Here is a 22,096-nt window from a genome sequence, read left to right on the forward strand (position 1 = left end):
ATTTATATCCGACTCCATCTGTGCCGGGGAGGGGAGGGGAAGGGAGGGGAGGGGGGGGGCGCACCCCGTCCTGCCCGACCTCTCCCCGGGGGCTATCAGCAGCCCCAGGGCCCGGCTGCCCGAGGAGATAAGAGGGTGGAGAGGGGGGGGGAGGAACGGGAACGGGGCGAGGGAAGGGGAAGAAGGGAGGGAAGGAGAGGGGAGGGCCGGGCCCGGCGGGGCGGGGAGCGGCGGAGAGGCGGTGCCAGGGCCTGGAGGAGGCAGCGAGCCCGGGAGGGACACCGGGAGGCGGCGGGGCCGGGGGCAGGTGAACGGGGACGGGACGGGAGGGGACGGGGAGCGGCTGCCCGGGGGGCTGGGGAGGGGTCCCGGGGTTGGGGAGGGCGCACGGCGTGCGCGCAGCCCGGGGGACGTCCCCTAAGGGCACCCCAACATCGCCCCCGTGTCACCCCCCCACCTGTAGGTCCCTGGTGGCATCCATCCGCACCCTTTGTGCCCCCACCCCACACACTGAGCCCCCTCTCCCCCCCAATTTCTCTCCCCGCAGCCCCCCACCCGGCGAGGATGGCGCTGCTTTGGGGCTACTGCGAGGGCAACGGCTCAGTGGCACAGGCGTGGGTGCAGGGGGGCTTCCAGCCCTGCTTCTTCTTCACCCTGGTGCCCGCCGTGCTGCTCAGCGTCTGCCTGCTGCTGGGAGCCCTGCAGTACGCCTGCTACCTCCGTTTCGGCCGCGCCATGGAGCCCAAATACATCCCTCGCTCGCCCCTCTACCGTGCCCAAGTCCTGCTGTCCCTGCTGCTGGCCCTGCAGCCCTTCGGGGGGCTGCTGTGGCAAGTAGGGGGGCCCGGGAGGCTGTACGGGTACATGGTGCTGCACGCCTGCCTCTGGGCCCTCAGCTGGGGCTGCGCCGTGGCCCTCCTGCAGCTGGAGCGCACGCGGGTGCTGGCGCACGACCGCACGCGGGGCCACGGCACCGTCCTCCTCCTCTTCTGGGCGCTGGCCTTCGCCGCCGAGAACCTGGCGCTGGTGTGCTGGAGGAGCCCGCTGTGGTGGTGGGCGCTGGGGGACACCAACCAGAAGGTAAGAGGGCAGGGAAGGGGGTCGGTGGGCACCCGCCCACCCCCCGGGCCTCACCTCTCCCGTCTCGTGCCCGTCTCGAACCCTTCTCCCCCCCCAGGTGCAGTTTGGCTTCTGGCTGCTGCGTTACGTCTGCACCTTCCTGCTCTTTGTCCTGGGCATGAAGGCGCCGGGGCTGCCCCACAAGCCCTACATGCTGCTGGTCAACGAGGAGGAGCGGGACGTGGAGAACAGCCAGGTGAGTCCCGGGACCCCGGGAGATCGGGGCCGGTTTTCTTGCTCGGTGACCCCTCTTTCTCTGCGCTCCCCCAGCCGCTGCTGCAGGACGCGGGCAGGAGCAGCTCCACCTGGAAGGATTTTCGGAGGAAGCTGCGGCTGCTGGCGCAGTACATGTGGCCGAAAGGCAACCGCCTGCTGCAGGGGCTGGTGCTCTTCTGCATGGCTCTCATGGGGCTGGAGCGGGCCATCAACGTCTTCGTCCCCATCTACTACAAGAACATCGGTGAGGTGCCCGGGGATGGTTGTCCTGGCTCAGGGACGCCCTGTCCCCGCTGTCAGGAGGCTTGGGGGTGTCCCCAACTTGGCCATCACAGAGCAAATTTGGCACACCCCAAGGGATGCTGCATTTTGGGACGGCCGCCCTCTGCTTCACCGAGTGCTGCGGGGGGGGACACGAGTGACCCGGGAGGGTGCAGGGACCTGGCAGGAGCTGGGTGCTGGGGCTGCTTCCCGTGGGGCACCCAGCAGTGCTCCCTGCCCCGACACGTGCCCAACTGTCCCCAGTGAACGAGCTGACGGAGGGTGCCCCCTGGCACACCCTGGCCTGGACCGTCTGCGTCTACGTGGGGCTGAAGTTCCTGCAGGGCGGCGGCGCCGGTAAGGACGGGGTGCTGGGGACAGACAGCGTGGGGACACCGCGGGTTGGGGGGACCCCATCCCCACCCGTTGCCCCTCCTTGTCCCCCCGCAGGCTCCACCGGCTTCGTGAGCAACCTGCGCACCTTCCTGTGGGTGTGGGTGCAGCAGTTCACCAACCGGCAGGTGCAGGTGCAGCTCTTCGCCCACCTCCATGGCTTGTCCCTGCGCTGGCACCTGGGCCGCCGCACCGGCGAGGTGCTGCGCAGCGTGGACCGGGGCACCAGCAGCATCAACAGCCTGCTCAGGTCAGAGCCAGCCCGCGGAGCTGGCCGGGCTCACCCCTCCGACCGGCCTCGCCTGATGTCCCCTCTGTCCCCTCCCTGCAGCTACATCGTCTTCAGCATCGTCCCCACCGTCGCCGACATCGTCATCAGCATCGTTTATTTCACCTCCGTCTTCAGCGCCTGGTTCGGCCTCATCATCTTCGTGTGCATGAGCCTCTACCTGAGTGAGTGCGATGGGGAAAGAAAAAAAGGGGGGGTGCCGGGCTACTGGCCACCCCGCACCGACACGGCCCCTTCCCACCGCAGCTCTGACCATCTTCATCACCGAGTGGAGGACCAAGTACCGGCGGGACATGAACACGCGGGACAACGAGGCCAAGTCCCGGGCTGTGGATTCGCTGCTCAACTTCGAGACGGTGACAACGGAGGGGGGAGGGTGGGTGCTGAGCATCACCCCCCCGGCGCTGGGGAGGGTGCTGAGCCCTGCCCTGCGTCCCGCAGGTGAAGTATTACAACGCCGAGAGCTACGAGGTGAACCGCTTCAACGAGGCCATCGTCAAGTACCAGGCACGGGGAGCTCCGCACCGGGGTGGAGGGGAAGGAGCCGGGATTTTTGGGCGGTGACGGGGCTTTGCCGTGGTTCGGGGGGGCTCACGGAGCACCTCGCCTCTTGCAGCTCTCCGAGTGGAAGGTGAGCGCCTCGCTGGGCCTCCTCAACCAGACCCAGAACCTGGTCATCGGCATGGGGCTGCTGGCGGGGTCGCTGCTCTGCGCCTACTTCGTCACCGAGAACAAGCTGCAGGTGAGGCCGGGGCCAGCCCTGCCCCGGGGAGGGGGGTCCTGCCGCTGGGGGTGACGGCCACGTCTCCTCCCGGCCCTTCCAGGTGGGGGATTTTGTCCTCTTCGGCACCTACATCATCCAGCTCTACACACCGCTCAACTGGTTCGGGACGTACTACAGGTACTGCTGCCCCCTCCCCGGGAGCGCACGGCGCGCGGCGAGCTCCCCAAACCCTCCCCTCCGCTCTTTGCCCCCCTTTCCAGGATGATCCAAAACTCCTTCGTGGACATGGAGAACATGTTCGAGCTCTTCCACGAGGAGCAGGAGGTGAGGGGGCTGCATCCCGAACCCCCTCCCAGGGTGCTGGGGCTGGTGCTGAGGTCGGGGCGCTCTGCCCGGCAGGTGAAGGACGCGGTGAACGCCGGAGACCTGCACCTGGAGGCCGGGCGCATCGAGTTTGAGAACGTGCACTTCAGCTACGTGGACGGGTACGGGGCGCTGGGCAGGGCGGGGGTGAAGCCAGCCATGGGATCTGGCACGGGGACGTGGGGGGACGGGAGGTGGCCCTGAGCTCTGCTCCCTCTCCCAGGAAGGAAATCCTGCAGGACGTCTCCTTCTCCGTGATGCCTGGGCAGACCCTGGCCCTGGTGAGAGCAGGAGCGTGGGATTTGGGGCGAGGAGGTGGTGGGGATGATGGGGGTGAAGGACCGGCCCTAAAGCGGGACAGTCCTTCCTCGCTCAGCCCCTCGCATCCAGCAGCTGGGGGGGGGGTCCTCTGGTGTCCCCCAAATCCTTTGAGCGCAGGTGGGACCCTCGGGCTCGGGGAAGAGCACCATCATCCGCCTGCTCTTCCGCTTCTACGACGTGCGGGGCGGCTGCATCCGCATCGACGGGCAGGACATCTCCCAGGTAAGCTCTGCAGGGTGGGGAAAGGGGGCGGCGGGGCACCGGGAGTGGGGTCTGAACGAGCCTTCCCCCCCCACACACCCCACCCCACAACCTCCCCAGGTGAAGCAGGCGTCGCTGCGCACCCACATCGGGGTGGTGCCCCAGGACACGGTGCTCTTCAACGACACCATCGCCAACAACATCCGCTACGGCCGGGTCCTGGCCACCGACGAGGAGGTGCAGGAGGCAGCCCGCGCCGCCGACATCCACGACCGCATCCTTTCCTTCCCCGACGGTGAGACCCCGCCGCCCCCTTCCCCGCCCTCGTGGCTCACGGGGTGGGCTCTGCTGGCCCTGCTCTGCCTCTCCCTGTAATCCTTCTGGGTCCTGCCCCTGCCTCGGAGGGAGCAGCACGTTTTATTCCTGCCCTTGTGCCCTCAGGGTACAGCACCCAGGTGGGGGAGCGGGGGCTGAAGCTGAGCGGGGGGGAGAAGCAGCGCGTGGCCATCGCGCGCACCATCCTGAAGGGCCCCCGCATCATCCTGCTGGACGAGGTAAGGGCAAAGCCTCCCCCCCCCGGCTCCTTTATTTTTGTCCCAGCCGTGCCCTGCAGCAGCCCCCTTTTTGGCAAGCTGCCTCCCGTGGCCACGTCCCTCTCCCCCAGGCCACCTCCGCGCTGGACACGGAGACGGAGAGGAACATCCAGGCCTCCCTGGCCAAGGTGTGCGCCCACCGCACCAGCATCGTCGTGGCACACAGGTAGGGATGGGGGGAAGGGGCTGATCCAGCTCACAAAGCCCTCCTGCAGCGGGGTGGCAGGATTTCGGAGGGCATGGGGAAGGGCAAGCCCCACAGATGTGCCACAGCATCCTCTGGAGCAGCGCATCCTGGTGCTCAGACACCTTTCCTGGCCAGCTTGGGGCATCACCAAGGGTTCCTTGGGCTGGCTGAGGAGGAGCAGGGACTTTCCTCACCCCCCACCCCATGGGACAGCAGCTCCTGGCGCTGTGCAAGCCCCTTTTTACCCCCCCCCCGCCCTCTCCCCGCAGGCTCTCCACCGTGGTGGGCGCAGACCAGATCCTGGTGCTCAAGGACGGGCGGATTGCAGAGCGCGGGAGGTGAGCGAGGGAGCCGGGGGGGGCTTGGTGCCACCTACCCACGGGGACCCCGGCTCTGGGGCCGGCTCAGGAGCCTGCAGCCCCCCCCATTGTCCCCGCAGGCACGAGGAGCTGCTGCAGAAGGGCGGCGTGTACGCCAGCATGTGGCTGCAGCAGCAGCAGGCTGGGGACGAGGGCGAGAGCAAGGAGCGGCGCACCGAGAAGCCCCCCGGCAGCAAGAAGGGGCCGTGAGGAGGGCCGGGGGCTCCGCTGTGACTCCGAAGCAAGGCTCGGGGTCCCCGTGGTGCCGGGGGACCCCCGCCGGCGGCTGCGGCTCCGTGTGTGCGCCAGGAGCGGCAGGGACTGGCTTGGACACTCCGCTGCGTTTGTACCCGTTTGGTTTGCTGGTGTGGAGCTCCTTAAACCTGATCCCTCCCAGCTCCGTGCCTGCGTGCTCTGGGCAAGGTGCCTGCGAGGCTCCCCGGGGCTGGGGGCTGCGCTGCGGGCAGGGATGGGGACAAGGGGGGGGCACTGCCTGTGCCAGGGGGACCCCAGCAGCCCGTCCCTGTCCCCATCCCACCAGCACCGAGGGCTGCAGGAAGCAGGGAGCAGTGCAGCCGGTGCCCGCTTTGTCCCCCCCGTGCTGCCACCCCCACCGTTGTGCCCCCATTTGCCCCCCTCCAGCTCGCAGCTCTGAGCCAGCAGCCTCGGCTCCACCAGCCACTCTGCGCCTCGTGCTATGCCTTTTATTTTCTCCCGAGCAGCACTCGGACGCGTTTTTCAGCGCTCCTGCAGCACCGGGCACAGCCCCACGGGCAGGAGCAGGGAAAGCTGGCGAGGAAGCAGCACGGGGCGGCACCGACCTCCCCCAGGGGGCTGCCAGGACGCGACCCCAACCCGGGGATCAGCTCCTGCCTGCGGGGCCAGAGGGTGCTGCTGCTCCCGAGGGGCTGCCCTGCAGCACGGCTGGGGCTAGAGGAGGGGATGAAGCCCCCCCCAGGCCAGCTGCGGGCTCAGCACCCTCCGTGCGCCGCTGCTCGCTTCGGCCAGCGTGCGCCTGGGCTCTCCCCAACCCTGCCCCTCCAGGGGAGCACCGGGGGGGTTTGCTGCACCCCCTGCACGCGGGGCTGAGCTGTCCGTGTGCGTTTGGGGAGAGGAGATGGTGCCGGGCTCCTGTCAGCACCCAGGGTGTCCTCACCGCATCCCCGTGGGAGGCCACGGCTGCCCCCGGTGCCACCACCTCCGCGGGCGCACCTCCTAGGACATGCTGCAGTTGGAGGGCTTCGAGCCGTGCGCCTGCGAGGGGAAGGAGCACGGGTGAGGAAGGCAGGACCGGAGTCTTCCTCCAGCCTGCAAGGGGCACGGGCAGAGCTCGAGCCCCCCGTCCTGGAGCAGAACCTGGAGGGTTTGAGGATGGGGGGGATCCCAGGATGGGCCCCACTCACCTGCCGCTGCAGCTGCTGGTATTCGGCTTCGCTTGCCGACAGTGCCTGTGCCAGTGCCAGGTCCTCCTCCTCCTGCGTGCTGGGGGGGCAGAGGCGCAGCGTGGGCCTCGTGCCCCCCCCGGGGCAGCAGCAGGCGGCGTGCCCCAGGACTCGCCGTGCTCATTGCAGACCGGCAGTCACGAGCGCATCTCCGCCCCCCAGCACCCGTGGCACAGAGCTCAGCTCAGCAACAGCTCTGGACTCGTCCCTGTGTCCCCCCCCCAGGCCACGCAGGGTCATTGTCACCCCCCCAGCCCCATTGTCACCCCCCCAGCCCCGTGACTCGGGTCCAGCACCGCGTGTCCCCGGCCGTACCTGGGCGGCTGCGCCGAGCCCCGCGCTGACTCCGCCAGGGACAGCTCCAGAGCGCGCTGCAGCGCTTCCTCCTCGCTCTGAAACAAAACCCAGTCCGTCAGCAGGAACCTCCCCCCGAAAAAAAAAACCACCCCAAAACACCCCAAAAACCCAGCCAGCCCACTCACCAGGCCGTTCTGCAGCACGGCAGCCGGCGGGGAGGTGCTGGGGGCCTGGGACGCGGCCGCTCTGCCCCTGTAGACGGGGGAGAAGCTGGGTCAGCGCCGGCACGAGCGGGCACGGGGAGCGGGGAGCCGGCACCGAGCGGGGTTGCCACCAAACCTACCTGGCCGAGGGGCTGTCTGCGGGCCGGGCAGCTCCACTGCTTGCTGTGCTTGCTGCTTTGGAGGAGGACGCCTGAGCCCTAGCGAGCGCGGCGTGCCTAGGACAGACGGCGGGTCCGTGAGCGAGCGCCCCGCCACCGCGGGGCACCCCTGGGTGCTGAGCACCCATGGCGAGGATGCTGGGTGGGTGATACCCCCTCCCCGGCATCCTCTTCCTCCCAGCCAGCCCTGGAGGGGGGTGTTTAGCTCCGGGACGTGCAGCAGTCCCAGAGAAGGGCCCAGGGGCAGGAGGAACTTGGTTTCTCGCCCGTCACCCCGTTGTCCCCGCGCCCTCACCCAGCTTTGGAGAGCGAGTGGCCGGCCCCGCTGCAGTCGTGGTCCAGGGGGTGCCGGTGCTTCAGGCAGTAGTTCTTGTGGCACTGCTCGCAGATCACCTTCATCATCTCCTTCTGCTTGCAGCCGGGCTTCAAGCACTTGTTGGTGAAGATCTGCGAGCGGCGGCGGCGGCGCTGAGGGGGGGCTGCCCCTCGGTGCCGCTTTTTGGGGTCTGTGGGGCGCGTCTCCCGCTAGGAGCTTTCCTCAGACGCTTTTTTAGGGTGCACTCCCACACCCACCCTGCCCTTCCTCCGGCCCCGCGTTGCCCCCTAAGAGCTCCCCCAGCCCCGAATTCACCCCACAAAGCCCTATGGGGGGGAATTCTCCTGCCCTGGCGCTCCCACCTTGCGCTGGCGCTGCGCGGGGTCGGCCTTGCAGTGGCGGTCGATGTGCTCGCCCACCAGCACGTCGGGCATCTCCCCGCGCCTCACGGGCACCGGCGTGTTGCAGAGCGGGCACACGGGGACCTGAACGTCCTGCGGGCGGGGCGAGAAAGGCGTCGGGGGCACGAAGCTTTGGGTAGGTGGGTGGCCACATCCCACCAGCTCATCCCAGGAGGGTGCCGGGCACAGCCCCGCAACCCTCTCCGGGTGTCCTTCTGGTTGTTTTTTTTTTTGGGGGGGGTCAGGGAATGAAGGTCGCCCCCTCCTTTTTGCGCTCACCTTCTTGTAGGCGGAGGTGCAGGCGTGCTGGGCGTAGGCGACGTGGTCGGTGCAGAAGATTTGCTGGCAGGCGTCGCACTTGAGGGGCAGGAAATCTGGGGCGGGGGGCGAGGACGCTCAGCTGGCACCGCGCCCCCCCCCCCACCGCGGCTCCGCTGCGCTCCCCCCTCCCCCAGCCCCGTGTCCCCCCCCCCCTTTTCCCATCCCCTCCACCCTTTCCCATCCCCTCCATCCTCACCCAGGCGCTGGCAGGGGGCCCACGAGCAGTGCTCCCCCAGCTCCGGGAACTCCATGGCGGCCCCGAGCCGTTTCCGTGCCGGCGTCACTCGGGGCGGGGACGCGCCCGGCGCCACCCCCGCGCGGTCACGGGGCGGCCCCACGGGGTCCCTGCCTCCTGCCCGCGGTCATCCTACACCCACCCCACTAGGATGCCGCAGGGGGCACCCCCCTACACCCCCCTATAACCCCCCAGACCCCGCCGGGGGGGTCCTGCCCAGGCTGGGGGGCGCGGTGCCTGGTATGCCCAACCCATCCCCAACCCGCAGCCGGAGGGGGTTTGCGCCACGGGGAGGGCTTCTTCTTGCTTTAAATATTGTGGGGTTCCCCCCCGTCCCCTTTTCTTCCCCTTTCCTTCCCTTCCCCTGTCTCTGCACCCCCCCCCCCATTCATCCCACCCAGCTCCCGGCTCTCTTCCAGGCGCTTCTGAGCCTGCAGGTGCGGTGCCAAGGGAGCAAGAAAGGGTTGGGGAGGTAAAAGGGGAGCTTGGGCAGGGGTCTGGGCCAGGGGGGACACACGAGAAGAGGGGCGGCGGCAGGAAGAAACTGCAGCAACGGAACGGGGCCAGGAGCGAATTTCATTGATTGCCAAAAAAAAAAAAACAAACAAAAAATAACAACAAAAAACCAACCAACCAAACTCCACAGCCACCCACCCGGTAACACAACTCTGATCCGACGGGGAAAAAACAGCGATCGCCCGACACCGTGCTCCAGCAGCGATGTGAAAGGTGCCAGCGGGGTGCAGGAGGGGTTTCTGCTTCACAGCGCCCAGCTGCTTCTGGCCCCTGGCCCCCGAGAGCCGTGTCCGACGGTGCTCCCCCTCCCTGCCTCCCTCCCCCCCCCAAAAAACTGAACCAACGGGAGTTAAAATTATTTACACTTTCAGCCATTTAAAAACCCAATCAAATAAAAGATTGCATATGTCCTACGGGGGATCTGGGTGTTAGCAGCAGCTACAGCTAGCTCGGTACTCGGCGTGCAAAAACGAAAAGACAAAACAGAAGACAGACCAAAATACTGCACCATTACTAGGAAGCGTTGGCTGGGGTTGGTGTTTCCATCGTGGCGTAAGGCTTCTAGGAGCCGGCTCCCCCCCTGGCTGCGGGGCAGGGGTGGCTCCCGCTCAGCCAGCGCAGGGGCCGGGCTCTAGAAGGATGGGAAGGATTCGTTATTCCAGACACAGCACATTAACACTGACGCGTTTCCAGCCCGGTCAACACAAAACACCGAAAACCCGCTGCGCGTTGGCCACGTGAGCTCTTCCTTCTTTCCAGTGACAACGGAGATAAAGGGGACGCGTGAAGGAGACCTAAGACGTAGACGCTGCTGGCATCGCTGCCTCCTCCTCGTCTCCTTGCTTTGGCAGCTCAGCGGGTGCGGGAGAGGGGGAAGCCAGAGCCGGAGCAGCAGGAGACTCTTCAGCTTCCTGCTCCTCCCCAAGCCCCAGCTCCACATCCATTTGCTCCAGCTCCCTCTGATCCAGCAGCTCAAAGTCTTCCGCTTCCTCCTCCTCCTCCGGTGAAGCTGCGGTCTCCGTCTCCACCGCTTCGCTCTCCGACAGCTGCGCTTGGAAGCTCAGTTTCTCTTCGGGCTCAGTGGGGAGGAACTCGGAGAGGGAGGGCCCCTCGCTGGCCTCCGAGGAGCGCAGCAGGGCAGAGAGGGTGTTCTGCACCGCCGTGGTAATGGCAGTGGTGACGATCTCCTCGCTCAGCGTGTCGATGCAGATGCCCAGGCCCGGCGCAGGGACAGTCTCGGGCTCCCCGCCGCCTCCTGCCGCTTGCCCGCTCCCGTTGAAGTGCGTATTTACAAAATGCAGAGGAGACGCGAGGCGAAGGATGGAGAGCTCAGAGTCCGCAGCCTCCTTCTCTGCCGAGTCCAGCTCACGGGCAGCGTGGGCAAGCTCGGGACCCAGAGGCACACCGAATGCATCTTCATCGCTCTGTGGTCCCAGATCTCTGGAATGATATTCTTCCACGGAGGGAAACTCTGCCAGGTCCTTGGAAAACGACTCCTCTGGCTCGCTGTGCAGACTCTGCTGATCCAGGTCTGGAAGGCAGCGGCATTAGGATCAGCATTAAGGCACGGGTCACCTTGCCTTGACCCAGAGCACTGACATTGCCCATCTACCTTCTCCCTGCTGACACGCTAGGGCTTGCTTTTGAGCCTTCTTCCCAGCAGGAAGGCGTCTGCAGTTATTCCCTGCTCCTAGTGGCACAACTCACCTGCAGCCTTCTCTTTTTTTTCTGATCTACGTGCTCTGTGCCCAGAGAAGACCAGCTTCCCCAGCTCACGCTCCGCACCCAGAGCACTCCACTAAAACCCGTGGGCTCAGGGAAATCCCGCTGCAAAGAGCTGGGTTCTCTCCCTGTCCTCCCATTCAGAGGAGCAGCTGTTGTGGGACAGGACACCCAGGGGAAGGGAGGCAGCAAAATGTCCCATCATGTACCTTCGGAAACATCCGTCAGCTGTGGGGTGGTAGCCCTTGAGACAGAAAAGCCCCCGCTCTCCAGGATGGAAGCCTCCTCGTCAGAGAGCTCAGAATCTGTGATCGACAGTGCCAGGGCAGTTTTCTTCACATCCACCTGCATGGGATGAAAGAGGAAGAAGTTCCTGGATGTCTGACTGCACGCAGAGCTTCCAGGCAGGTTTTTTTTTTTTTTTTTTGGCTTTTGCTGGAGAGAGACTGTGCAGGGATAGGATGATAGCAGGAGGGATCTGGGCAAAGGTTAGCCTTAAATCACCGGCTTTCCTGCAATAATTCATTGCCTGAAGCTTTGCTGGCTCTCCGTGAAGAGCCTGAAAGAGCCAGAACAAGATGGGATCATCCTGCAGGAGTATCAGAAGGCTTGAATCCTTCTCATGCCAATGCCAAAGAGCAAAATCCCCCTTCCCTCTTACTTTCACACTAGGCCCAAAGAAGTCTGCCACATGTAGCAGTGGCTCAAGTATCTGCATCATTTTAGAAGCCCGTTTCCCACCTCACAGCCCCAGCTCCAAGCCCAGAACTCCTGCAAAGGCAGGCACTGGGCCCATCGCTGTGGTGCATGCATAGAAGGGTCCCCCCCAGTCTGAGCTGAGAGCAGGGGACTGCGTAAGAGACTCTAGCACTGCTCGTCTTCTTTTTCTCATGGTGAGCAGAAGGGCAACCTCCTGCACATGACACAGGGCAGCTGATTTCTTCCGGAGCCTTCTGTCTTCTCTGAGCACGAAGCACGAGCATCAAGGCAACTCAGCAGGTGCCTGGAGCATTGCTCCCCCAATCCTGCCTCACCAGCCCCGTGATTCTCAACGCCCCGAGTGGAAACAGTGCCCTTCATCAGAGCATCCCTTCTCCCTCGGGATTCTTCAAAGGGATTTCTTGCTCTGCTCTTTAGCAGCGTGGCTGCAGTCGCACCACGCCCTGGTCCTCAAGCTACGACAGCCCAGAGAGGAGGGGCTGGTTCCTGCATAGCTCTGCTGTGCTCTTACCACTGGGGAGAAGCCCGAGAGCTCTGCCTCGCTCTCACTCTCCGTCTCTGCCGTTGGCTCATCACCTGCTGCAGGCTCGCTCTTCCCTTGGCGCTCTATGAGGAAAAGAAGAAAAGCTTGCCAGGAGACTGAAAGAATTTTCTGCACATCGCTCATCCGCTACTCCTCTGTAAAACCACGCAGGTTTCCCAGAATCTAAGAGTTCCTAGAAAAAATCACAATCTGCTGCTCTCGCCTGCTGTTCCCAGGACAACAGGCACTTACCCGCCCAGCTACTCTCCCCCAGACCCTCAGGTTTCAGCCTGTTTTCCCCTGCTTTGTCACAGCCTTTTGACACAAACTGTAGTCAAACACGCTCTCCCCTTGGCCCTCTGCTCGGGCTCCACCCCGGGAGCACAGGGCCAGCAGGTGTCAGAGGGAAGGTGAGTCCTTACTCTTCTTCTCGTGCTTGTGGTGCAGCGTCTCTGCCTTCATACTGTAGTCCAGTTTCATCAGGACAGGCTCCAATCGCGTGTACATCCTCTGGATCAGCTCGTGATAGACCACCAACGGCCAGAGAAGAATGCTGAGCACTGCAAACACAGGAGGCAGGGAGTGGGAAACAGACCGAGTACAACGCAGCAAATTCACGGGGCGCCAGCAACCCTGCATCGAGGGACGGGCAGTCGAAAGGGATCTGCTCTCCATCTGACTGCCTAAAATCCTCACCCTTGGCTGTTCTTACTTGTTCCAAAGCAGCTTAATTAGACAGGTTTTCTTAACCAATCGATTTTGTTGAGGTGAAGCACAAGCCCTCCACTTCAGCCACTGTGTCGCAGCCCAAACGTGCAACAAAGGCCCAGAAATGGGGCGTTTACAACTAAAAATCACCGAAACCTTTAGAAGAGGAGCAGCACAGAGCTCAAATCTAAATGCGCTAGCAGCAGAGCACCTGAGCCATCTTCACACTTAGCAGGGAATGATAATGCAGGTAAAAAAAGCCCTAATTGCTAACCATGCAGTTTCTTTAATAACTCAATCTGGATTTGCCCACTCTAGGAAATGAGAGACTGCAGCTTTCTGCTCCTCTGGGACCTCAGCAGCACAGCACCACGGGTAGAAGAGGAAAGCAACGTTTTAATGGTGCTCCCTCTCCTGCCTTTGCAGTTGTACTGCACACACACACCTACAGGGAGACTTCCCAGAGCTCCCTGCTCATATTGATTTGTCATCTAGCGCAGATGCCCCCAGGAAAACCACACGAGTGTTTCTACCGGTGAATCAACAGCACGGCTGGGTCACGTTTCAGCTTAAGTCACAAGGGAGAGCTGCTTATACTCACAGATGATGTAGGAGATCATGATGCCTGGAACATAGTGTCCAACCACAGCCAGAATCAGGCAGCCCGAACAGACGCTCATGCAGAACTGAAGGAAGAGAGGAACAAAGAGAAGTGACAAGAGGCAGAGAGACATCTAGGCAGCCAGCGCAGGAAACCCAGCTGGAGCAAAGAGAGGGATGCTCCTCACAAAGTCAGCACGCCCGCCCTCCCCGCAGCAGTTAAAACTGTTTGTTTTCCTGCCCAGCCTTGCAGCGAGTACACGCAAACACTGGGCTGGTCGTCACAACTCAGACGGGTCGGCTGGGTTAAGCTGTAAGCGTTAGAGGTTCAAGCACAGAAGGACCAAGGTAACCCCAGACCCCAGTAAAATGATTCAAAACTTTATTGGGCGCTCCTTTCTGAACTAAATGGTGTTCCTCGAGGCTGGGATGGGGTATCACCAACGGGCATTTTAGAGTACATCTCCTCTGCAGAGTTTCAGCATTTTCAGCAAAGCCCACCCTGTCCTGACAGAGGCAGAAAGCTGTTACAGTCACCAGACGACGTGCCGCTGCTATGCAATAAAATATGCAATAAAAAAATGCAATAATGCTGGGAAAAGCAGCAGCAGAACCCACACTCCCACCAGGCCTGACTCTTCCTCCTCTGGAAAAAGTGGAAGTCTAACGCTGCAGCCCTGCCAGCTCGTCCTGCACTCTCCTGGGGATGGGGAGAAGGGAGAACAGGCACCCTGCACGCCGGGGTAGGGATTAAGATCCTGCCTGCATCCAGCAATAAGGAGGTTTGTTTCTAACGCAGAGGCCCTACAAAAGCTAGGGCCCTCTAAGGGCTTTGCTCCCTGTGGTCGTAGTCCCCTGCCAGCTGTTGCAGGGACGGCGTTTTAACAGCAGAGACAAAAACCCACTCCTGGCGCACCGCACCCCAGTAAGCTCGACATAATCCTCGTGGCTCATCCGTCCTATTTCTGGGCTAAGGTAACTCTTGTCTACAAACCTGTTCCAAACAACACGTCACAGCCACCAGAGCTCATGACGAGTTTCCGTGCACTCAGGAGCACTGCTGCACGTGGGCTTGGCTAGCTACAACCTGCCAAATAGGTGGGAGCAGCCTAAAGGGTCGAGTGCAGCCTAGGAGAGGGGCAGAGCCTGGAGAAGGAGCCCCTTTTTTCTTCCTACTCCCAATCTAAGAGTTTCCTCTGCACACTAAGGAATAAAAATACCTATAGTTAGCCATTCACAGAAGGCACTGAGTTCTGCTCCAGTTTACAAACACTGGGAGCCAACTACTCATTATTTAAGCTTCCCGTGGCACAGAGTCTGAAAGGAAGGAACAGCAAACGTTAAGCAGGGATAGCAACCGTAAAAACAGTGATTTGACATTCCTCCACCTCCTAGGCAACGGAAAGAACAGCCCCTGCACGGAAGAGTAGGTATCTCCAGCTTACCTTGGCAGGATTTTGCCTCTTGTACTGTAGCAGTTCCTGCAGGTACAGCCTGAAGGTGACCCAGCTCTCTGCCAGGCAGTGGCACAGCTCAGGGACACTGAGCAGGTGAGGCTGTGCCCCTGAAGTCACCCCCTCGCTAGAGACAGACAAGAGCAAGAAGACAACCTTTGAACACGGGCTGCTTGGTGCGGGGGTACAGCTGCGCGGGGAAGTGGAGATCCCTGCCCCAGGCTTGGCCACACCGACTGCACCTGCAGCTGAAGGCTGGAGGACGCTTGATTTGTAGACGTGTTTTGCTTTTTAACCAGGAAGGGAGCCAGGAGGCAGCTGAGCCAAGCAGCAGACACCGTGCCACAGCATTCCCGTGCCCCAGGCCCAAGATGCACGGCAGGTTTTGCTCCGAGCCACACAGACAGAAGCGCTGGAGGTGGCACCGATTACGTGGCCGTCTCTGGCACCACTTCGAGGGGAGGGAAGTGCAGTGCTCAGAGCTGTAACCACGGCCAAGCACGGGCTGCAAGCTCCGCTGCCACAGGCAGCGCTTAGAGCCTGCAAAAGTCAGCCTCAGGGATCTCCTCCACTCTGGAGGATTCTTAAAATAGCCCAGGATAGATCCAGGAAAGAAACCCGAGAGGTCCTAACATCAGCAGCACCTGAGCTTTATTGCTGCTTCACCAGCATTAACTTTCCCCTGAGTCTCCAACTGTGGCTCCGGAGCTGCTAAACAGTTTAGGAGAAACCACTACCAGGGTTTCACAGGAGCCATGCAGTCTCCTGACAAGAGCAAAGAGGGCAGGTGAGATCACCACGCTGAGTTAAGGCATCTCCACTCTCCCCTTCCACCAAGGGAGCACGTCGCTGAGCTTACCTGTCCCCTCCTGGCTCCTCCGATGGCTGTGCTGTAGGGAGAACAGAGATCGGTCAGCCAAGTGAGAAATAAAACCTGACATTTTTACCACTCGAGCAGAGCACAGCTGGAAACACATCGCCTTCAGCCAGGGACGCACCCTGGGGACCTTCTCCGTGCTCTCAAGCAAGCAGGAATCGCCGGCTTGGAGTCTGCACCGCGCAGGCTTCACTCAAGTCTGAAGCCCCACACGTTTGGGCATCCCCTTGGGATGCGGAGCCACCCCTGAAGACAATCGCAGCTGCCCAGCCCTTGTCATTCCCCCAGGACTGCCGGCACCGTCCCTGAGCTGGGCAGTGTGTCAGCTCCCTCCCCGGAGCTCCATGTGGAGCTGCGTTCCCCTCTGCCCAGCCCACAGTCCCTGGCAGGATGCGGCGTCCAAATGCCAGAGATCTCCCTGCTGCCTCTGCCCTTTCCCGTGGAATTAAGCACCGAATAGCAGCCTCATGCATAATTAGCTAATTTTAGGGCTCTTTTGTCTCCTGACAGCCCTCCGTGCCAGCAAGGCACGGATATAACTACCCTGCTAAGCCTGGGTAAGAAAGCTTCTCCCGTTCCCCTCTGCACCCAACCCAGAGCTGAAGGGAGGAGCGGTGCTTCAGTGGCAGAGGCCACACGCAATCATGCTCTGCTTTTAGATGTACAGGGGGAAAAAAAAATCCCAAATATTTCTATGACAGCTGGGACTCCCAGCCTGGCTGCCCACGGATGCAGGTGTCCTGCGGAGTGGTGCCTGAGGATGTACAGGGCCCGGAGTCCTTCCAGCAGCAGAATCTTTGTGAGGATGCCCACAGCGAGGCCTCGGTGATGTCGTGAAGGCTTCTCAAGGTCCACACAACAAGGGCTTAAAAACGCCACGCGAGCAAAAAGGGGTTTGGAGCCTCCCTGGAGCCATCAGAGGGCGAGAACAGCAGCGACTTCCCCAAGGAAAGCGGCCCCGTCACCATTTTCCCAAGGCAGGGGACGCCGGGCCAAGTATGTCAGCCTCCTCCGAGCGCTGCAGGCACTGCAGCAGAGCAGTGGAGCGGGAGGCCATCCGCAGAGGGGAGGAGGCAGTTCTTTGAGAGCGTGACCCAGATTTCCAGTAATCGGGCCTGACAAGAGGAGCCAAGCGCTCCCAGCCGCTCCCCTGCCCGCTGGGCACATCAGGACCTCAGGCTCACGTGAGAAAAGGGCGTCAGGGATGCAGCTGCACCCCCCCCGGGGCACTCGCTTCCCTCTCACAAGCGCCGCTGTTGTGGGAATCTAAAGCTGCTCACTGGCAGCGCGCAGCAACCCGGCTGTATCTCAAAGCCTCGTCTTTTAGCTGGGATAAAGCACCAAAGAAATCACTTTTGGCCTCGGCCCAGCTGGGGCTGCTGGCCACGCTGGTTGTACCAGCTCCCGGTTGTACCGGACGAGGTGCGGGGACGCTGGCTGCTCCCTGCTGGGTGCCACAGAGCTCCTCTCCTCTCCTCTGCCTGCCTGCTTTAGTCCGAGCCATCCAAAATATGCCAGCAGAGGGAGCGAAACGGTTCTCGACTGCTTCCGAAGGCTTCCGAGAGACTTTTGGGAGCTGCAGAGCGTTTCAGCGGGCTGCAGTGCTCACGTGATTTCGCCTCCCTGGCAAAACGCAGCCTGTCATTAAAGCCAGCAGCATCCTCCTTCCTGCAAGAGCGTGACCTGCCCGGCTCAGCGCACCGGGGCCTTGCACCAGCCGGAGGAACGCTCCAACCACCGTAAAGCCAGAGCCGAAACCTCGCTGGCAGCGCTTCGCACCGGGCTGTGGATTAATGCAAACCGCTTGACACACTCCAGACCCCGCTGGGAGAGAGCAGTCAGCCACGCAGGAGTCGCAGCCACACGGTGGTACTGACAAATCCTCGCTGATGGATGGATTCCTTGGCCCTCACAGGTTTCCAACGCTTCCCCAGGCAGCATTTTTCATCCGTGTGCTTCAGCTAGAAGGCAGGGGCCCTTTTTAAGGAGTGCCAGCGTTCAGCTGCAACGCAGCCATCGCCGGAGCTCTCCTGCACTAAACTCTCCCTGAACCACGGCTGCTGAACGACAAGGCTGTGAGAGCCAGCCCTGCTTGGTTGCTATCCCAGGAGAAAACAGGAGGCGCTTCCCGAGTCCCTGAACAGTATTTAGGAAATCTCGTGACTACGTACGGAGAAAACACCCTGCGTTCCAGCTGGAAACACGCAGTCCTGTCCGACAGGACCTGTAAAGGTTGTGCGTCTCAGTGCCATTAGCGTGCCCCCGCTCACAAAGCGTGAGTAAGTGGCAAATAAATGCTGAGGTTTTAGCATTCCTTCAGAAGCGATGTTATAAGCAGTCACCCGAGACACGCAGACCTGCCACAAGCTGAGGTTTGTGTATGTACGTGCCAGTTCTCCAAGGTGTGGTGCTGACCTACTTCCAAAATGCTCCTGGAAAGGCTTTCAGGAAGCACCGAGGAGGAAAGCCACAACGCTACAGCCCTGCTGCAGCGGGCGGCGCACAAAAACCCTTAAGTATTTAGTGGGGTCAGCTCCTGAGGCCCCTCAGGAACGCAGAGCACTGCTCCTTCCTTGTGGAGGCTGGGGAAACGGGCTCAAATCTGGGGACTCTGTCAAATCTGGGGCTGTGAGCTCACCAGGTACACCAGAAAACTGTCCCCAGTCTTTGCTTCCAGCAGCTGGGAAGCAGCAAGGAGCCAGAAGGGAGTGAAACGCAGGGAAGAGCAGCACTGAGTGCGTTCAGCAGGCCGTGCGCTGCCTTCTTACAGAGCCGGTGTCACAGGAACTGCTGGTGGAACCCCCGGCTTTGTGCGTTGCTTTTGTTTCTGTGCCTTTGATGTTTTTGTTTTGTTGTTGTTTCCATTCCTCGCTGCTCCGTATCACACAAACGGATTTCAGTGCGGATTTCCTATTCCCTCTGTGACAGCACAACTTTCACAGGCCTGGTGCTTTCTGGAGTGCTTCTACCCCTTACCTGCCTCAATAACACCATTCTCTGCTGGACACCAAGCCTTTGCATTTCTGGCCACGTTTCAAGCGAGATGTTTTGGGTTGGCTTTAAACCATTCCCTTAAAAAAACAATGTGAATAAGCAGGAAATTAAATTGGCCATTCCAGTTTGGCTGCCTGGTTACCTCAACCGCACAAAGCAAACAGTATTGAGACGACAGCTGAAACGTATCTAATCTTATCAGGGCTTCTGTGAAAGCACCCTTTAAGTCAGTACCCCTCTAGGTCAAATAAAGGGCACCTTACAAACACGCGTATAGAGGGGCTTTCATTCAGAAACCCTCCCCAGAGCAGAGGGCTGAGGATGGAGGGCCCCAAGCTGCCTTTGAACAGCAGCAGTAGGCAGGTCTGAGTCCAGTTGTTGAAAAAGAAACTCTGGTGAAGGAGGCACTCGAAGCAGACAGCGGCCTGCCATGCCTGTCAGCGCTGTGAGACCGCTCCTCTCGTTGCTTTTGTGCCCGATGTTGGCAAAGAGCCTTGGATAAAAGGGGGAGATAAGCCCGAGAGGGGCTGCCCTGACCTCACCGCCCGCTCTGCTACCTGCCGCCAGGGCTCTCAGCTGCTCTGCCTCTTCCAGGGCGCGAGCCCACGCTGCACTCAGCTAGCACCGGAGGAATTCAACCCCCTGTTTCCTTCCCTCGGCTCAGGGCTGAAATGCTCGCGCCCTGTGCCACCTGCGGGAGAGGAAGGATGCAGCAGAAACACCGCATCATCCCTGCCTGCAGCCCGGGCACCCTGAGTCACGCTCACCAGGAACTGCGAGCAATTCTTTCCGTCCTCAAGGACCCAGCACGCTGCTTCCCACAGGCAAAGGCTTGCCCAGGGGGTGCCTGCTGGTGCTTTGACACAAACAGGCAAGAGGCAGCAGTGCCAAAGCCTGCGGTTGCAGCAGGATTGGGGCTCTAGGAGAGGTGGCTGTGGCCACGTGAACCGTGAACCGTGTCGCTAGCTCCAGCGCTACCCACCTGAGAAGTCAAACAGGAACCTGGGCTTCCACCTCTCCAGCAAGAGGACGCCGAGGAGCGACATGCTGAGGAGAAAGAGGGGTCTCAGGGAGGTGGAGGAAAACAACCTGGAAATCAAAGGAGAAATGGTTAGCGGGGAGGGGGAAGCGAGCAGATCCGGCAGAGCAGACGCATCCGACGGCCACGGAGCGACGCAGCGAGCGCTGCAGGCACCCCCCCGCCCCCGGGCGCTGTCAAATGGCGCCTTTGCCCACGAGCAGACAGCCGCCTGCCAGCCCCCAGCGCTCTCCTCCCCTGCCGCCGAGCTCCTCCTCCGGTTGTAAAACACGGCCAAGGCTCCGTAGTACGAGTGCCTCCCAAATCCTCAAGGTGGAGGCTGCAGATAACGGCAGCACGAAGCGCCGGGGCAGGCCCTGAGGCTGAGAATCGGCCTCTCCTCTGCAAATTCGCGGCCTGCTTCCCCTCGCCAGGCCCAGCACCACCCAAACAGCACCCAAACAGCCCCTGCACCTGCTCTTTCCTCACGAGCCTCTCGCTGTTTATCCGGAGCCCAGCACTTAGCAGGCTTAGCCGCTCACTTGACTCTATCGTAAAACCTCTCACGGCCCTCAGCAACACGTTGGCTCGAGCCAAGCGCACAGAGCACTCGCGCAGCCGCGCGATCCCATCACCCAGGAGCTAATCTCCCCAATTTATGATATGTCCAGGACATCTAACTTCATAAACTCAGCGGCGGAGGTCCCAGGTGGCCATCAGCATTCCCCCTTTTCTCCAAGGGGGATGCCTTCACCCTCTGCCCAGTGCCAAGAGCCCCTCTCTGGGAAGGAAGGGCAGCTCCACTGCTTCACCTTCCCCTTCTCCAACCAGCACACGTCTGAAAACAACACCAAAAACACCCAGAACTGGAGAGCACGGGGGTGCAGGGCTGTGCTCCACAAGGCACAGCCAGCTGCAGGGGGCTCCGGGCCACCGAGGACACCCACACGCCGTGACCCGAACGGCAAAGGTTTCATCCTTTCTCATGGGACAGCAGCTCCGGGAGAATTTCCTCCTGTTCCTCTGTTTATGGGTTTCAGATGAAGGATACTGGCCGAATCCTCCATGGGACTGGAAATAATTCCTCCCCAGCCACAATTTTCAAACCTCTGTCCTCCGTCAATTATTCTGGGCGCTCCGAATTTCTCCCCCAAACCCTTTAGCCACCCCTGTTCGCATCATCTCCCCCTCCTGACAGCTTCGAAGCCTCCGCTCCCTTCCAGCCTCCTGGTTCAGCACCAGAAAACCGCAGGGAGGAGGGGGCAGAGCAGAAGCAGCCCCTTCCTCACAGCCCTCCAGCTCCTTCCCGGGCCTGTTTCCACGGGGGGGTCCCCATCCTCCCCCCTCCGCAGCCTCCATCCGACAGGGTGGATGGACAACACCGACCGAAGCCCCGTTTGGGGGCGAAACGAAGCCAAAAGAAAGGAGTCATTTTTAAAAATAAAGAGCGAATCGAAGCAGAAACAGGGCCCTGGGGGTATCCAGGGATGCTTTGGGGGTACCAGGGGTGCACTGGGGGTGGCAGGGGGAGTCCTGGGGGTAACTGGGGGGGTCTCAGGGGGGTGCTGGAGATATCTGGGGGTGCCCCAGGGGTATTGGGGGTGGTCTCAGGGGGTCCTGGGGGTATCCAGGGCTCCCCCAGGGGGTATTGGGGGGGGTCCTGGAGATATCTGGGGGTTCCCTGGGGGTATTGGGGGTGGTCCCAGGGGGTCCTGGGGATATCTGGGGCTGCTCCAGGGGTATTGGGGGGGGTCCTAGGGGTAACTGGGGGGATCTCAGGGGGGTCTTGGGGATATCCGGGGGTACCCCGGGGGGTATTGGGGGGGGTCCTGGAGATATCTGTGGGCTCCCTGGGGGTATTGGGGGGGTCCTAGGGGGTCCTGGGGGTAACTAGGGGGGATCTCGGGGGGGTCCTGGGGATATCCAGGGGCTCCCCCGGGATATTGGGGGGGTCTCAGGGGGTCCTGGGGATATCCGGGGGGGGTCCCGGGGATATCCAGGGGTATCGGGGGGGGGGTCCCGGGGGTGCCTTGGGGCTACCTGGGGGTGTCCGGGGGCGACCTGGGGGGGGGGTCTCGGGGGTAACCGGAGGCGTCCCGGCGGTAACCATGGGAGCCCCGAGGGTGCCCTGAGGATAGCCGGGGGTGTCCCGGTGCCTCCCGGTGCCCCCCCCATCTCACCAGAGGCCCCCTCCGAGCGCGGCGGCGCTGAGCAGGCTGTGCAGGGGCCTCTCCCACACCAGCAGCCGCTGCGCCGCCGCCAGCGCCGCCTCCCAGCCCCGCAGCCGCTGCCGCAGCGCCGCCGCCAAGCGCTCCACGGCCGCCTCTTCCTCCTCTTCCTCCTCCTCCTCCTCCTCTTCCTCCTCTTCTCCCTCAGCCACCGCTGCCGCTGCCGCTGCCGCCTCCTGCCCTTCGTCAGCCCGGGCGCTCGCCATGGCGGCGGGCGGCGGGAGCGGGCGGCGCCGCCTCAGCGGGACCGGCGGCCGCGGGCGCCGCGCGCATGCGCAGCCCCCGCTGAGGCGCTGAGGCGGGCGGTGGCGGGGGG

At 62.2% G+C, this 22,096-nt stretch overlaps 3 protein-coding genes across 3 annotated transcripts; 1 reads left to right on the forward strand and 2 right to left on the reverse strand.

The window, feature by feature from the left end:
• Nucleotides 1-513: 513 nt before the first annotated feature.
• ABCB6 (ATP binding cassette subfamily B member 6 (LAN blood group)) lies at nucleotides 514-5,415 on the forward strand. Its single transcript, XM_082762864.1, has 19 exons — nucleotides 514-1,080; nucleotides 1,178-1,315; nucleotides 1,390-1,579; nucleotides 1,861-1,953; nucleotides 2,047-2,239; nucleotides 2,321-2,442; nucleotides 2,525-2,634; nucleotides 2,720-2,785; nucleotides 2,895-3,020; nucleotides 3,103-3,179; nucleotides 3,263-3,326; nucleotides 3,402-3,487; nucleotides 3,589-3,646; nucleotides 3,804-3,908; nucleotides 4,008-4,182; nucleotides 4,329-4,441; nucleotides 4,552-4,646; nucleotides 4,937-5,005; nucleotides 5,107-5,415. The coding sequence occupies exons 1-19, from the start codon at nucleotides 565-567 to the stop codon at nucleotides 5,234-5,236; spliced, it is 2,526 nt and encodes an 841-aa protein (XP_082618990.1). The 5' UTR covers nucleotides 514-564; the 3' UTR covers nucleotides 5,237-5,415.
• Nucleotides 5,416-5,716: 301 nt separating this feature from the next.
• Nucleotides 5,717-8,620, reverse strand: ZFAND2B (zinc finger AN1-type containing 2B). The gene is made up of 9 exons (XM_082762953.1): nucleotides 8,382-8,620; nucleotides 8,144-8,238; nucleotides 7,826-7,957; nucleotides 7,443-7,594; nucleotides 7,109-7,204; nucleotides 6,951-7,017; nucleotides 6,784-6,860; nucleotides 6,430-6,508; nucleotides 5,717-6,280 (listed from the first exon to the last, which is right to left on the reverse strand). Exons 1-9 carry the CDS (start codon nucleotides 8,434-8,436, stop codon nucleotides 6,242-6,244), a joined length of 792 nt encoding a protein of 263 aa, XP_082619079.1. The 5' UTR covers nucleotides 8,437-8,620; the 3' UTR covers nucleotides 5,717-6,241.
• Nucleotides 8,621-8,975: 355 nt separating this feature from the next.
• RETREG2 (reticulophagy regulator family member 2) lies at nucleotides 8,976-22,011 on the reverse strand. Its single transcript, XM_082763632.1, has 9 exons — nucleotides 21,733-22,011; nucleotides 19,517-19,623; nucleotides 15,523-15,553; nucleotides 14,655-14,790; nucleotides 13,211-13,295; nucleotides 12,324-12,461; nucleotides 11,890-11,984; nucleotides 10,868-11,003; nucleotides 8,976-10,467 (listed from the first exon to the last, which is right to left on the reverse strand). Exons 1-9 carry the CDS (start codon nucleotides 21,984-21,986, stop codon nucleotides 9,731-9,733), a joined length of 1,719 nt encoding a protein of 572 aa, XP_082619758.1. The 5' UTR covers nucleotides 21,987-22,011; the 3' UTR covers nucleotides 8,976-9,730.
• Between the last annotated feature and the right edge of the window lie 85 nt (nucleotides 22,012-22,096).

This window comes from Aythya marila, assembly GCF_965140915.1.
Source record: "Aythya marila genome assembly, chromosome: 6".
In the NCBI taxonomy this organism is placed as follows: Eukaryota; Metazoa; Chordata; class Aves; order Anseriformes; family Anatidae; genus Aythya; species Aythya marila.